The sequence below is a fragment of the Sebastes fasciatus genome, chromosome 2 (assembly GCF_043250625.1).
Source record: "Sebastes fasciatus isolate fSebFas1 chromosome 2, fSebFas1.pri, whole genome shotgun sequence".
In the NCBI taxonomy this organism is placed as follows: domain Eukaryota; kingdom Metazoa; phylum Chordata; class Actinopteri; order Perciformes; family Sebastidae; genus Sebastes; species Sebastes fasciatus.
Genome location: NC_133796.1, coordinates 4,160,336 through 4,175,835, shown reverse-complemented (window position 1 = coordinate 4,175,835; position 15,500 = coordinate 4,160,336). Strand labels below are relative to the sequence as shown.

The 15,500-nt window shown below is 39.2% G+C and overlaps 2 protein-coding genes across 2 annotated transcripts in view; one reads left to right on the top strand and one right to left on the bottom strand.

The window, feature by feature from the left end:
- Positions 1-635: 635 nt before the first annotated feature.
- Positions 636-3,065, top strand: cart3 (cocaine- and amphetamine-regulated transcript 3). Its single transcript, XM_074659080.1, has 3 exons — positions 636-895; positions 2,271-2,354; positions 2,471-3,065. The coding sequence occupies exons 1-3, from the start codon at positions 713-715 to the stop codon at positions 2,576-2,578; spliced, it is 375 nt and encodes a 124-aa protein (XP_074515181.1). The 5' UTR covers positions 636-712; the 3' UTR covers positions 2,579-3,065.
- A 6,909-nt stretch (positions 3,066-9,974) lies between these two features.
- Positions 9,975-15,500, bottom strand: part of cdkn2aip (CDKN2A interacting protein) — a 5,791-nt gene continuing 265 nt past the window's right edge. Inside the window, exons 2-4 of the mRNA XM_074659070.1 lie at positions 14,367-14,616; positions 14,128-14,252; positions 9,975-13,014 (exon numbers count right to left, since the gene is read on the bottom strand). Of these exons, the coding sequence (XP_074515171.1) occupies positions 12,437-13,014; positions 14,128-14,252; positions 14,367-14,614 (951 nt within the window). The 5' untranslated portion in view covers positions 14,615-14,616 and the 3' untranslated portion in view covers positions 9,975-12,436. The remainder of the gene's footprint in view (positions 13,015-14,127; positions 14,253-14,366; positions 14,617-15,500) is intronic.

Here is a 15,500-nt window from a genome sequence, read left to right as displayed (position 1 = left end):
TTTATTTTGGGTCTAAGTGTACTTGATGGGTTTGTCTGTAAAGCTCATCTACTTAAAAGTTGTTTTATAGACTGTTGTAATTACAAACAGTGGATTGCATATATGAAAACAGCCTTGAAAAAAAGGAAAAAATAATGTATAATAAACCCTCCTACCAAGTAATCCAATTACTTTTATCAGTAACGACCCCTGCTGTTGTTGTTGACTTTTTGAGGCACATTTTGCCCAGCAATTCAGAAATGCATGCATTTAAGATTTACTTCTGTTATGTGCGTATTTGACATTTTATCTCATCGATTTGTGTCATTTTAAACAAAATATGCACCTGTTATTGCATTTAATTAAAGTATTTATTCAGGCTGCAAGATTTCCAATCTAAAATTATACTCAACAGTTCCATATGCAGACACCAAAATATAATCATCTGATTGTTAATGCTTATATTCATAGAAATGATTTAAACCCTCCATCCTCCATGCAAGTAACGAGTAATCCATTACTTGTATCAGTAACGACCCCTTGCTGTTGTTGTTGACTTTTTGAGGCACATTTTTGCCCAGCAACTTTTGCAGGATGACTCACCCAAGCTGCAGCTGTTACGCATGACAAAAAGAAAAAAAGAAAAAAGTGAAAGGATTAAGGTGGAGCGAGCTGATGGCAGGAGTCAGATAAAAAGGTGTTTGGCTCTCTGGAGGAGCGACTATATGTGACCATGCAGACCGACTCCAGGCTGCTCAGCGGGGCGTTGCTCTGCACGCTGCTGCTGCTGCTCTCCACATCCTCCAGAGTCTCCGGAGACCAGGACCTGGACCCGGAGTCCGACGAGGAGCTGAGTCCCAGAGCCTTGAGGGACTTCTACCCAAAAGGTCCGAACCTGACCAGCGAGAAGCAGCTGGTAAGATCTATCACTCCACTTCTGCATGCATACATTCACACAGACCATTACATCTGTGCATTTTGCATGTTACTTTGAATTTCAGTTAACATTTTAGTAAATGCATTGAGTCTGTGGCAACCTCAAAATAAACCAAACTCAATTCAGAAATGCATGCATTTACGATTTACTTCTGTTATGTGCATATCTGACATTTTATCTCATCAATTTGTGTCATTTAAAAAATATATATGCACCTGTTATTTATATTACATACATACACACATATATTACAAACACATAGACGATTAAATCTGTGCATTTTGCATGTTACTTTGAATTTCAGTTAATTTTAGTAAATATGGGCATTAAATCCAGTCTGTAGCAACCTCAAAATAAACCAAACTCAATTCAGAAATGCATGCATTTAAGATTTACTTCTGTTATGTGCATATTTGACATTTTATCTCATCAATTTGTGTCATTTAAATAGAAAAATATATGCACCTGTTATTTATATTACATATTATCATGTACCATTTAAAAAGTATTTATTTCATGTTTTTTATAATCATTTATGACTACCACTTCTGCTGCACTGCATGCATTCACGCAGACGATTAAAGCTTTTCAACAACCAAAATATGTGTTTGCATGTCACTTTGAATTTCAGTTAATTTGAGCAAATGTGGGCATTGAAACCAGTCTGTGGCAACCTCAAAATAAACCAAACTCAATTCAGAAATGCATGCATTTAAGATTTACTTCTGTTATGTGCATATTTAACATTTTATCTCATCATTTGTGTCATTTATAAAAAAATATGCACCTGTTATTTATATTACATATTATCATGTACCATTTAAAAAGTATTTATTTCATATTTTTTATAATAATTTTGCAGTTTTGTTGCTAAAATAACAAAGTCACATTCATTAAGAACTTTTTTTTAATTTAATTTTTTATTTATTTGTTGTTGTTTTTTATTTGCCTCCTGACAGCTCGGAGATTTATGACTCCACTTCTGCTGCACTGCATGCATTCACACAGACGATTAAAGCTGTGCATTTTGCATATTACTTTGCATTTCAGTTAACATTTTAAATATTAAACAAATATGTGCATTAAATCCAGTCTGTGGCAACCTCAAAATAAACCAAACTCAATTCAGAAATGCATGCATTTAAGATTTACTTCTGTTATGTGCATATTTGACATTTTATCTCATCGATTTGTGTCATTTTAAACAAAATATGCACCTGTTATAGTATTTAATTAAAGTATTTTTTTTTTTTTAATAATTATGCAATTTTGAAATAACAAAGTCACATTCATTAAGAACTTTTTTAAATTTTATTTGTATTTATTTGTTTTTTTATTATTTGTCTCCTGACAGCTCGGAGCTCTCCAAGACGTTCTGGAAAAGCTGCAAGCTAAACGACTGCCTTCATGGGAAAAGAAATTTGGCCAAGTCCCAACGGTATTATTGTGCTTTCTTAAACACATTATATGTATTGATATTATTGGTGTATATTCATGCAGCAGCAGCAGCAGGTAGAAATGACTGAAGTGTTGTTGCCTCTCTCTCTCCCTCAGTGTGATGTTGGTGAGCAGTGCGCAGTGAGGAAAGGAGCTCGGATTGGGAAGATGTGCGACTGTCCTCGGGGAGCTTTCTGCAACTTTTTCCTGCTGAAGTGCTTATGAGCCTCCACGGACCTGAATGTAGCATCAAGATGAGGAGGAAGGAAACATAAAAACAAAAAAAAACTGTCACTCGATTCCTTTGTAATTACTGTCATATTTTTTTATGATACAGCTGAGGAGCAGGTGGGGTGACTGCAAGTTAAAAGAATGATAACTAGAGGGATGTTATGGTGATGGACAGGAGATGAGAACATTATAAAGACCCATATACAGTTAAATATCCAGAACCACTTTAATGTCTGTAGGAAACCACAGGATCGTTGTTGTGATGATGATGTAGTAGGAGCTTCTTATTAATTCACCCACAATTAATGCACAATAAACTGTGAGGACCACATGCACACTGTAAAGTCTTAACAGCAATATTATGGGATTTATTATAGTGATTCTGTCTTTTGAACTTGAACTATTTTGTTTCAGATGAATGTTTGTGTATGAAATCATGATAATAATATAATAATAAACATCATTATTGTTTTGTAAAGCAGTGGAGTGAGCTCATATTCTGTTTATGGAAACACAGCAGGCTGCAAGAAGGAGCTCAGTCAATATTTTGGACAATGACGTGGAAGTGACTGTGATCTGTGATGTCTCCCCTTCCTGGGGGGGCTGCCTCCATTGTCAATAACAAGGGTGGGGGTTGGTGGGTTTAAATTTAAATCCTAATTCAGCTGCAGAGGAAGTGGTTATGAACCAGAGAGTCACATCTGAGCCTCCCAGAGCAGCTCCTGAAATAACCAGCAGCACATGATGTCCAAACTAAAACTAATGAAAACAATCTATATTTGTTTCATGGCACATTATGCAGCCAGACACCCTCTTAATTAAGATGTAATGTCAACTAGGACTGTCAAAGTCAACGCCATAATAACGCCTTAACGCAAATTTGTTTTAAAGCCCCTAATTTTTTTTTTTACACATTAATGCAATTGATCTTCCGGAGGTTGTAGCGGGCTCAGTTTTAAAGTTAGATACTAGTATATAGTATCATATGAAACTAGAAAAACCTGATGAATCCATCAGTACCAACCGTGTCATACTAGCTTGTCGGGAAGGAGGTTAAATAACGCTGAAGACTTATGCTCAATTTTGGCGAAGAAAAACTGGCATGGCCATTTTCAAAGAGGTCCCTTGACCTCTGACCTCCAGATATGTGAATGTAAATGGGTTCTATGGGTACCCACGAGTCTCCCCTTTACAGACATGCCCACTTTATGATAATCACATGCAGTTTGGGGCAAGTCATAGTCAAGTCAGCACACTGACACACTGACAGCTGTTGTTGCCTGTTGGGCTGCAGTTTGCCATGTTATGATTGGAGCATATTGTTTTATGCTAAATGCAGTACCTGTGAGGGTTTCTGGATCAATATTTGTCATTGTTTTGTGTTGTTAGTTGATTTCCAATAATAAATATATACATACATTTACATAAAGCAGCATATTTGTCCACTCCCATGTTGATAAGAGTATTAAATACTTGATAAATCTCCCTTTAAGGTACATTTAGAACAGATAAAAAATGTGTGATTAATCACATTAACTTTGGACAATGATGCGATCAGATACTTTAATCGATTGACAGCCCTAAAAAAAATAGTAATGTAAATTTGTAATTTTGTTGAAGACAGTATTTCAGATGGGAAAACTGAATGTAAACAGGATGTAGTAGGTATATGCATGATGAGGAGTAACATATGTACACAGAAGTGTAAATCCAGTCTTGATCCATATCAATTTGCATATAAGCAGGGTTGTGGTACAGAAGACGCTGTTGCCACTCTGGTTCATATTATTACAAAACATTTAGACAAACCAAAAACCTATGCAAGAGCTCTTTTTCTAGACTTTTCATCAGCCTTCAATACAATACAGACAGACATCTTGGTGTCAAAAATGGTCCAGCGGGAACTGAATCCCTATTTGATACACTGGTATACCTCTTTTCTCACTAACAGAGTTCAAATTGTAAAAATAAATAAAACCCTTTCCACTGCCATCACGACCAACGTCGGGGCCCCTCAGGGTTGCGTGAGTTCAGCTATGCTTTTCACCTTTTACACCGATGACTGTCGTACAAATACACCAAATCAATACATCCTAAAGTATTCTGATGATACGGCTATAATATCTCTGTTAAGTCACTCGGACGACCCTGAGCTGCACCAACATGGCGTGAACAAAATGGTCGAGTGGAGTGACAGTAATGCTCTTCAGATTAACACAAAGAAAACGGAAGAAATTGTATTTGGTTCACCATCCGATTCTCATAAAGTTCCTATTGTTATTCATAACGAAAAAATCCTGCAGGTATTTTCATATAAATATTTGGGAGTAATGATTGATCATCTGTTATCTTGGAAAGACCACATTGAATTTGTCTGTAAAAAGACAAAACAAAGAATTTACTTTCTCCGCCGCCTCAGGTCTTTTGGGGCAAGTAAACAAATTCTTCTATTGTTTTTTACTTCTGTGATTATGAGTGTCCTGCAGTATTGTTATACTACATGGTACAAGAATTTGTCAACTACTTTAAAGTCAAAACTGCTCCAACAAATGAAAATCTGCTCAAAGATTGTTGGTCAACCCCTTGAGAAACTCTATGAATCAGCCTATCATAATAATATCGTAAGGCTGGCTAACAACATCGTCTCTAACCCCAATCATGTTTTGAACAGTGAATATCAACTGTTACCATCGAATCGGAGATACAGGGTTCCACGATTTAATAAGGTTAGACTGAAGCACTCTTTTTTGCATCAGTCAATCCTTAAACTAAATATGGAGCCTAATCCCAGATCAAATGTGCGTTAAAGGGCCCTGAATATTGTCTTCTGTGATTGTAATGTTTAAATGTTTGTATCCTTGTTTATTGTCTTTGTCCTTTCTGTGATGTTGCAAACGGAGCTGCTGTTATGCAAAACAAATTTCAGACCTGTCTGACAATAAAGTATAAAGTATAAAGTAAAGTATAAAGTAAAGTAAACAGGACTGTAGTGTGTCATGTAATGAGAAGTACTAAAATATATATGAACGATTAAAAAACGTTTAAAAACTTACATAAAGGATCTGAATACTTCCTCCATCACTTTTGTGCATCCACCCTCTGTCCTCACATTACAGAGCTGGTTGTCATGGAGTATAATCATATGTGATGTACAGTTAATCAATAAGATTCATCTAATAAACACTCATCATCATCACTGAACATTTACTGATTATTGCCTTATGTTCACTCTAATAATATCTTTCTGTACTCCTCGCTGATGTTTTAGTTTACTTGAGATTGTGTTTTTTGCAGCCTGATCATCATCATCATCATCATCATCATCATCGTATTCCACATCACTGAGCTCATCTGGTCTCCACCCGTCCCTCCTCTCTGCTACCTGTCAGCTGTCATCAATAATGCAGAAGAAACAAATACAAAATGTTGACTTCAGTCCATTCGTGCTTGGCTGTGTGTGTGTGTGTGTGTGTGTGTGTGTGTGTGTGTGTGTGTGTGTGTGTGTGTGTGTGGGGAGGTCAACATAAAGGCAGACTGTAGTTCGTGCCGTCGATCAAACTAATCATAAGTTCTCCTGTTTGTTCTGTGATTTCCTGGAGAAGCTGTCGTCATCATTAATATTTAATTGACAGGTTTGTCCTCTGAGAAGTTTGTCCTTTCACTGAGACGAGGAAATGCTTCGTTAAAGTATTTTCTTTGTTCTCTTTTTCAAAGCGGGACACTATTTTCCCATGTTTTAGTGTCTAAGTGAATAATGAGGACTATAATATTTGAAACTGGTCCAGTATTGAGGGAGAACGCTGCAGACGGCAGCCACTAAACAGGCTGTAATGTAATCATTAGTCTTTTTGTTTCAGTCACAGACACAATAACATGCGAAAATAGGGTCCAGATTGAAAAATACCAAATTTACCCTTTAACCTTTTTACTGTTGATCTGTAGAAACTTAACTGAAAACACTTTTGTGCTTTTTCCCTTTCCTGTAGTGTGTTCAGCCCAGTCGCACAGCAGTCCGTGAAATAGTCACGAAATGTAATGTATTGATTTGTGTACATAGACACATATTTCACATTTTTTTCATGATGTACCGGGAAGTGCAGAGAGCGGTGAACGCTGCGTAGGGAGGAGGTCGGGCTGGATGGATGAACAAGAAACACAGGACTTTCACCAGGAGGTCGGTGTTCATGTCCCGTGTGAAACCACAAGTCAAAGTTGATTTGTCACGTAACTTCCGTACTTAAGTTACAGCACTTTCGCAGATATTTTAAACCAAACCACAACCTTTTCCTAAACCCAACTAAGTAGTTGTGTTGCCTAAACCTAACCAAGTTGATCTATTCCTAAACCTAACTAAGTAGTTTTGTTTTGAAAACACTAGAGTGGATAAAATAAAAACGCACGAAAAAAACGTTGTTGGAAGTCATGCTGAGTGTCGTGAAAAAAAAAGGAAAATTTGTGTCTATTTACACGGAATCAAATAGATACAATTTCGTGACTATTTCCCAAACTGCCGTGAGACCGCATTTGTGTTTTATATAATTTTTTTGCAAAGGTCTGCTGAGTTACAAAGCCCAAAGTCCACACCAAAGGGAGTTACTCTCCCCTACAGAAACTCTGCTCCTGAACTGTCTAAAACGCCATGATTGAAGCCCCGCCTTTTCTTCGGTAATGTTGTGATGTCACCAAGTAACACATTTGCATAATACCTGCCTAGCGGCTAGTTTGGCAAGCCCTCAAACTAAGCTAGTTAGAGTGGAGCTGGAGCGGAGTCTGAAGAGTTTGGTTTGGTTGATCAATCACAAAAGAGAGCAAGCTTACCAATCAGAGCAGACTGGACTTTTCGGTAAAAAAGCGTTTTTTGAACGTTAAAGCATGTAAACATGTTCTAGTAGAAACTTAAAATACAAGCATGCACCTGAAAATAAGCATACTAGGTCCTCTTTAACTTCAATCTTGGTCAGATATGCAAATTTTAAAATCCGACTGAGGGATTGAAAGCACTTATATAGATTGAGAACACCTCAAACACTCACAGTGACAATAAGACGGTTTATCTTAGTTCCTGAACAGCAATACTTTCTCCAGACAGCGAGGATTTGCTATTGATTCCTCGGGGAATTACCTCCAAGTCCGATGGAGATTGCATGTGAGGATATAAAGGGCTCTTTTTCACACAGACAGACAGTTCAAACCTGCAGCAGTCGCCCGACGGGAGAAACGTTTGTCTGTGTGTGATAATGTGACAGAGAAGTAAAGAATGACGGATAGAGACGGCGACGGAAACACTGAGAAACCCAAAGAGAGAGAGAGAGGTCGAGGGTGATTGAGAGAGTGATGGATGGAGATACAGAGCAGGTGACGAATGATACAGTCTGAAACAGAGATTGCTCTCTGAGAATGACATTGTTGGGTGTAAAACCGCTCGATACACCAGACAATGCTTGAAGCGCAGACGTTGATTTATAACATGTGAACACTAAGATGTGAACACATGAACACGGAGGTCTACCTGACTTTACTTTGCTCTTGTTGTGTGTCAGTACAAACGTCATGTAACGTGATGGCTCTTATTATGACGGCTCAATAAAGAGACCGATTAATAAATAAATGTTTATAAAGAAGAGAGGTTGTGCATCTTTGTGGCCTCGTAGTTCCATATAAATACAACGTTTGGGTCTAGGCTGTCGAAGTTAACGTGATAATAACGCGTTTACGCAAAGTCGTTTTAACGCCACTAATTTCTTTAACGCATTAACGCAATCGATCTTTTGGAGGTTGTAGCGGCTGTTTTAAAGCTAGAGTGAAGATAAACTGGTATCATATGAAACTAAAAAATGTCAACAGTGTCATACCAGCTCGTCACAAAGGAGCCTAAATAACGCTCCAAACTGGCATGGCCATTTTCAAAGGGGTCCCTTGACCTCTGACCACCAGATGTGTGAATGTAAATGGGTTCTATGGGTACCCACGAGTCTCCCCTTTACAGACATGCCCACTTTATGATAATCACATGCAGTTTGGGGCAAGTCATAGTCAAGTCAGCACACTGACACACTGACAGCTGTTGTTGCCTGTTGGGCTGCAGTTTGCCATGTTATGATTGGAGCATATTGTTTTATGCTAAATGCAGTACCTGTGAGGGTTTCTGGACAATATCTGTTATTGTTTTGTGTTGTTAATTAATGTCCAATAATATATATGTATATAGATATACATACATTTGCATAAAGCAGCTTATTTGTCCACTCCCATGTTGATAAGAGTATTAAATACTTGACAAATCTCCCTTTAAGGTTCATTTTGCACAGATAAAAAATGTGAGATTAATTTGCGATTAATCGCGATTAAATATTTTAATCAACTGACAGCCCTACTTTAAATATATTTTGCAGCGAATACTTCTGTACTTCTACTTAAGTAATGCAAGACTTTTGATTGCAAAACTTTTACTTGTACTGGAGTAATTTTAGCAATAATCTTTTATTGCTACTTTTTACTTAAGTAAAAAGATCTGATTACTTCTTCCACCACTGGCGTTTACACCCAGTGTTACAACTGATGGATTAACAAATTAATACTAAAGGGAACTGCTTCATATAATTCAATAGTGTGGTCAATATCGTGACAAAGTAAAGGTCAAACAAAACCAGTCCCTACATTTTTTTTCTTTTCTTAAAGGTTAAACAGGCAGAGTTTCTCTCTCTCACACAAAAACAGGCAGTCCAACCTTCAAGTTAAATTTCACATATAAGCACTGCTGTCTCTAGTGGTGAGACCTGAATCCAACCATAAAAACACAGCAAAGTATATCAAATATGAACATGGCACAGGGCTGAAATGCAGACTATCAACCTTTACTTTGAGCATGCTTTGAACAATTCCCAAATTTCCAGATTACAGAGGATGTTAAAATAAGCATGAGCTCCTCGTCACAGAGGTGACGTGTCCACCTGCAGGAGCAGCTTATTTTAGGCATCAACCACGTTACAGATGATATCAGTGTTCAGATTGTCTAATGAAGTGAAAGGAATGGCGGTGCAGTCATGTGAATACAGTCCGGTGAACTGTGTGGATGAGGCCGGAGGCATCCTGCTGATAGAAACAACAGCTCAGTATCATCTGTGGGGGGGGGTCAAGCATGAATGTCACTCAAATCACTGATGATTTATCTATTGGCACTGCTATTTATCAACCGTCTCTAATGAGGAGCTGAGTCATGCTGCTCAGTTGTGTCTCAACTTGCCAATTACTGCTAATGAGAGGATGCATGTGACACAATTCAACATATGGATTCATTATTTTGTCCTCTAAGTGTGACGTGAGATCATTATAAAAAGTATTATTGTTTCTAAAAGGCTGATGCACAACAAAAAACAAAATCACCAGAAACTTTTTCTCGGTTAAATTATGTTTATTTAAAAAATATATAGAAACGGGACCACTGGTGTAAAACGTACAGTAACATGGAACAGTGTGGGCACTCACACTTCAATGCAACCCTGTTCACCTTCAACCCAAACTGGAAAAAAAACAAAAAAAATCACACATCACAGCAGCACTTTACCCTCAAACACATCGGAACTGTACACACTGAAGCACACTGTGTCCTGACACCCGGTCATTTCAACATTGTGTGGGTCTCAGTGTTGTTTTAATCAGTGAAGTTAAATAATGAAATGAAATGAAAGCAGTAGCCTTTAGTACTTCTGTGTACAGTAGAACGGGTACTGTAGTTTGCCAAGTATTTAAGATGAAAACACAAAGGCTGAAAACTGTAAAGCACACCTCCTTAATTCTCCTTAAATATACTGCATATTGTAATTAAAAAATCTGTCAGTCAATTCTTTGTAGTATTACTAGGGATGCACCGATACTGGATCGGATGTCGGGCCGATACTGACTCAACTAGCTGGATCGGGTATCGGTGACAATGGGGCCGATCTATTCAATTAATTTCTATGTTTTTATATAATATTTACAATACAGAATTTTTAAGTTTTGCCAATTTGGTTGCTGCATTTAAAAAGGTTCACACTTGAATTGTAATTCCTGTTCATTTTGAAGTTTTTCTTTACCATGTTGCTGGTGTATGATTAATTATTTTAATACAATTCATTACAATTTTTATCTACGTATTTATTTGTCACATTTTGTTTTACAAAGTTAGGAAAGCGATGTTTAAGTCAAGCCTGATCCAGTCACTTCCACACCGTGAGGCAAACAGCTTATTAATGAATCGGTATCGGATTGGTACTCCGTATCAGCCAATACTCAAAAGTCGGATCGGCGCATCCCTAAGAATTACTTTGATTGCAGTCATTTTTTTAAAGTAAGAAAAATTAGATTTAAACGTGTGTGCCACCAAATAACTTCAGCGAGGTCCTGTCCTGCTCTTTAACAACTAAACTGTGGGTCATTAGAAATGAGAATACAATTCCAACCTGTTACAGAAACAATCCTAAAATGCAAGTGTTAATGGGTACAAATAGAAAAAAAAGTTGATTTCTGACATCCAACAGTCACTTATGTTGAAATATAATAACGATCAAAATAAACAAAAATAAAATCTGGATTTATACTCTAATATTCAGCTATTTTTGAGTTCTTAAAGGAGCAGTGTGTAGGATCTGGAGGTATCTAGCGGAGAGGTGAGGAGATTGCAACCAAACTGAAGCCTCTACCGTGTGTCAAGTGTGTTGGAGAGCTACGGTGGCCGACGCGAAAACGCGAATGGCAAGTGAGTGTTGAAGCAAGAGAGAGAGAGCGGCATCGACGGGAGTGAGTAACGTTATCAACTCCGGCCCGAGCAGGAAAAGTTTACAGTGTTTGGTTTGTCTGTTCTGGGCTACTGTAGAAACATGGCGGACCCCGTGAAGAGGACCCGCTCCCTTTGTAGATATAAACGGTTCATTCTAAGGTAACGAAAACACAACGATTCTTATTATCATACACTTAAGAAATAACATACGTATCAATATTATATTCAATTTCTGCCAATAGATCCCCCAAAACGCTACACACTGGTCCTTTGAACTGGTATGAACACTAAAGACAAGTCAATCATGTTTAGAAAAAGTTACAGTTACTGTATTAATTTTGTTTATTTTGCATCCTGCCGCCAAAATCTGGACCGTGGCAAAGTGACAGGTCATCAAAACTGTAAAAAGACAAGTTATTGGTTTGTCCATGTGACTTCTGTTTCCCTTGTTAACTGAGCAGTGGGACTCTAAAGAAACCAAAAAGCAACAAAATAAGGTTTAGTTACACGAATGAAATCACCAGAACAAAACCCGTCACGACAGGAATGAACAGCGGGGGAAACTATATACACACACACACACTACTCCTAATATGATGGCCAGAACTATTTTTGTTGGGACAAATAATCACTTTTATATAATGCAACACATTTTCCTACGATACTAAGGTGGCATTTGTATCCTGACTTTGTTTTAAACTGTTTTGGCTTCTGTTAGTTGAGATTTTTGCCAGTTTATGGCTGTTTGACTTTTGAATAATGGCTCAAACTCCACGGACTTTATTACAGTTTGCTGTCTATAAAACTGAAAGCGGTTGTAAATGTAGTCAACAAAGTGTGAGATTCATTCTTGTTGTTTTGGTGATGTTTCCCAGATATTTGTCTAATAATTTGCCACCTGTATTATGATACCTAAGTATTGTGGAAAATGCATCGTCAACGATTCCTAAGTTTAGTTATGATGTTCAGCTGCACAACAGTCTGGTCCCGACACGGTCACGATGTCCTTCAGTAGCTCCATGAAGTAGATGTCACTTGTCTTTCCTCCCAACAGGCATCACAGCAGGGCAAACACCACAAATCGTCTGCTGCCTCTAAGAAGAAGCATCTTCCAGCTGCTCGTCCTGAAAGGGGTAGCTGAGTGCAGGAGGAAAGCCCTGACTCCGAGGCTGCTCGTCCAACAACATCAAATCCTCCACATCTTTCCCTTTGAACCTCCGTCTGCAGATCTTTACTGTCACTTTTCGCCCCTGAAAGACTTTTAGGGCCTCTTTGGAAGCCATGGCTTTGGCAGCAGACTCATCGCGTCCGTATCCTGTCCCCAAGTAAACAGTCTGACAGCGAATCTCGCACACGTGGCCTTCTTTTTGTGTGCGACCTGCGGGGAGGCCGGCGATGTCCTTCAGTGGCACATACACACTGATCAGGGTCTCTTTACACGACTCTACGCAGCTATGGAGGATTTCAAAATGATCCAAGTTTGGACCGAAGCCCCCTGCTGACACCAACTTCCAGGCCACGGCCTTGTAGAGGCGGTTGAAGAAGGGCTGGTGCTCGGCTGGAGCCTGAGGAAGAGGTCCTGATTTCCGCGTAGCTGTTCGCCCTGCAGGTCGACCGTCGAGCTCATTAGGTCCGCATTTGGCTCTCTTCACACAGCTGTCAGCATCACCCTCTGCAAATGATGACACAACAGGCAGGACAGTGATGACTGCACAAAGAAACAGAATTTAATGAGCAAACAGACTTCAGTCTCAGGTGTGGGTGTGTGGAGAAAACAAAGCTGTGTTTGGGTAATTACACTGAAACCCTGCTGTAAAAGAAAATATCAGTGAAACATGGAGCTACAGAAAGTTTGTGGGGATGCACAGAGTCCTTCCCACGATCTAACTCATTCATAGTTTGTAAGTAGTCACATCACACATAAAGGCTATTCAAGGTCACCAGTTTTTATAATCCTCTTACCTAATGTGTGTTTAAGGGCACTTTCACAAGCCATAGTCCGTTTGGCTAGAAGTCCGAATCAGAGTAAAATAAAAATGTTTGGTTCGTCTTCTATTTAGTCTGGACCGGTTTCACAGTGCACAAATAAAAGAGGCCTAAATCAAAATAAAAAAAAATCAGGGGCGTATACGAAGGAGCGAATTTATCTCTTTTGTCTCAAAAACTGCCACTTCTATGCAGGGAATCGTAGACTTTGATATATTGCTGTCAAAGTTTTTTTTCACTTTGACCCGGTACTGATCTACTGTGCTCACAAATCCCTTCTCCTCCAGTTTATCTGACTTTATAAATGCCACTATTTTTATGGACTTTATTTAGCATATTGTTTGTTCTCTTCGGCTCGCACAGGCAGCCTACCTTTTTGGTCTGCTTGGGAACGGTCCAAGACCACCTCTCGCAAGCGGTCTTGGACCGGTTGTTTTGGTCAGCACCAGAGTACGATTACAAATAAACCGCAAACAGCCTTAATTCCCAACAAACTAAAAATTATAAAATAATGGTAGTGTAAACATTGAGTGTCAAATTTCCTATGTGTATTTTGTCTGATGGGTTTTACTTGTCTGTTTGTCTATGGTAACAGTATGTCTATTGTATGTGTACTTTTTCTCAAACTGAGCTGTCTATGGATGCAAAATGAATTTCAGTGCAAACTCACAATAAAGTTGTATCGTATCGCATCGTATCATATTTCTATGATCATGGTTAATTAAAAAGATTTAAGCCACATCATACAATGCAAAGTAAATACAGTAGTCTGCTTCATTAAAAGTGTGTATTGCATTACCAGTTGTGGTACTCCGCTTTCCTCTGGCCAGGATTCCATCTTTTGTTGTTTTGTGAACTGGGGGATCTGGAACCACTATCCCCTCTCCCATCTCATTGATCTTGTCCATGACGGCGTGTGGATAGCTGAAGGGGTGAAGAGAACAGGGACAAGTTGACTCCTCATCTGTATACCTTTCTAAAAATCTTTGCTTTCTGGAGTTAATCATTCTGCTTTGATGTGTCAGTGTGGTCTTTTACCTGCAGCCAAGGAAAACGTGATTGGCCCAGACCATGGATAGAGAGAGCAGCCTGTCCAGACTGCTGCTGGGGACTCCGGGCTCCACTGTGGGGAAAGCCTCCATGTTTCTCAGGATGAACTCTCTCCGAGCCTCCCACTGTTTGTTGCTCTCACAGTAGGTCCTGCAAGTGTCGACCCATTGGGCCAGCTGTGGGTTCTGGTCCAGGTACTCTGAAACGATGTCCTCTTCGCTCCTCTCCCCCGCCATCCCTGCAATAGCAAACACAGTATATAAGAAGCATAGAAAACCCACCACTTGCTCATATTAGTGATGTGTCGGTCACGAACGAGCCGGTTCAAAGAGCCGGCTCCCATCCGAGAGACATTTTTTCATCAGGTGATGACAGACAAGGATCACATTGTCAAGCAGGGAGGGGCGGGGGTACGTGGGGCGCTGACGGTCTACAGGTACAGAGACGATGCGTTGCATTGTGATGCTTTGCGTTGCGATGCTTTGCGTTGCGATGCTTTGCGTTGCGTTGCGGTGCGATGCGATGCAGTGCGGTGCGCTAAGGTGCGTTGCGGTGCCTTGCGGTGCGGTGCGATGCGATGCGATGCGATGCGATGCGATGCGATGCGGTGCACGAATAGCAGACAAGATGAGTGACAGTTGGAATCGAAGCATATACAATTCTGGTATTCTGGAAATTATAAGGTTTAGTACAATTATATTCAATAATTTAAGTGATATATGTGCACACATACTAATCATTGGTCAAAACAGAACTAAATTTGGCTGAATTATAAAAGGCAGAAGTGGTAAAATGAACAGCCGTTTGGGAGCAGAAAGAACCGGCTCTTCTCTTCTTGGTGAGCTGAGTCAAATGATCTGGATCACTAAACGGAGCCGGACTTCCCATCACTAGCTCATATATAGTTAGTGCAGCTAGCTTGAATCAGGCTAACTAGTCTGATTAAACCCAAGAAGTGTTCTAGCTGTGTAGCTACTAGTTATTGTTGTTGAACCGCATACAGAGAGTGTGTTGTTGCTAGTAACGTTAGCCTCACTAAGCTAACCAGTTGATGTTTTATTGACTAACTGACTTTAACTGCCGTTAAGTTCAGCTAGCAGAGTGACGTTAGTAACAACAGTT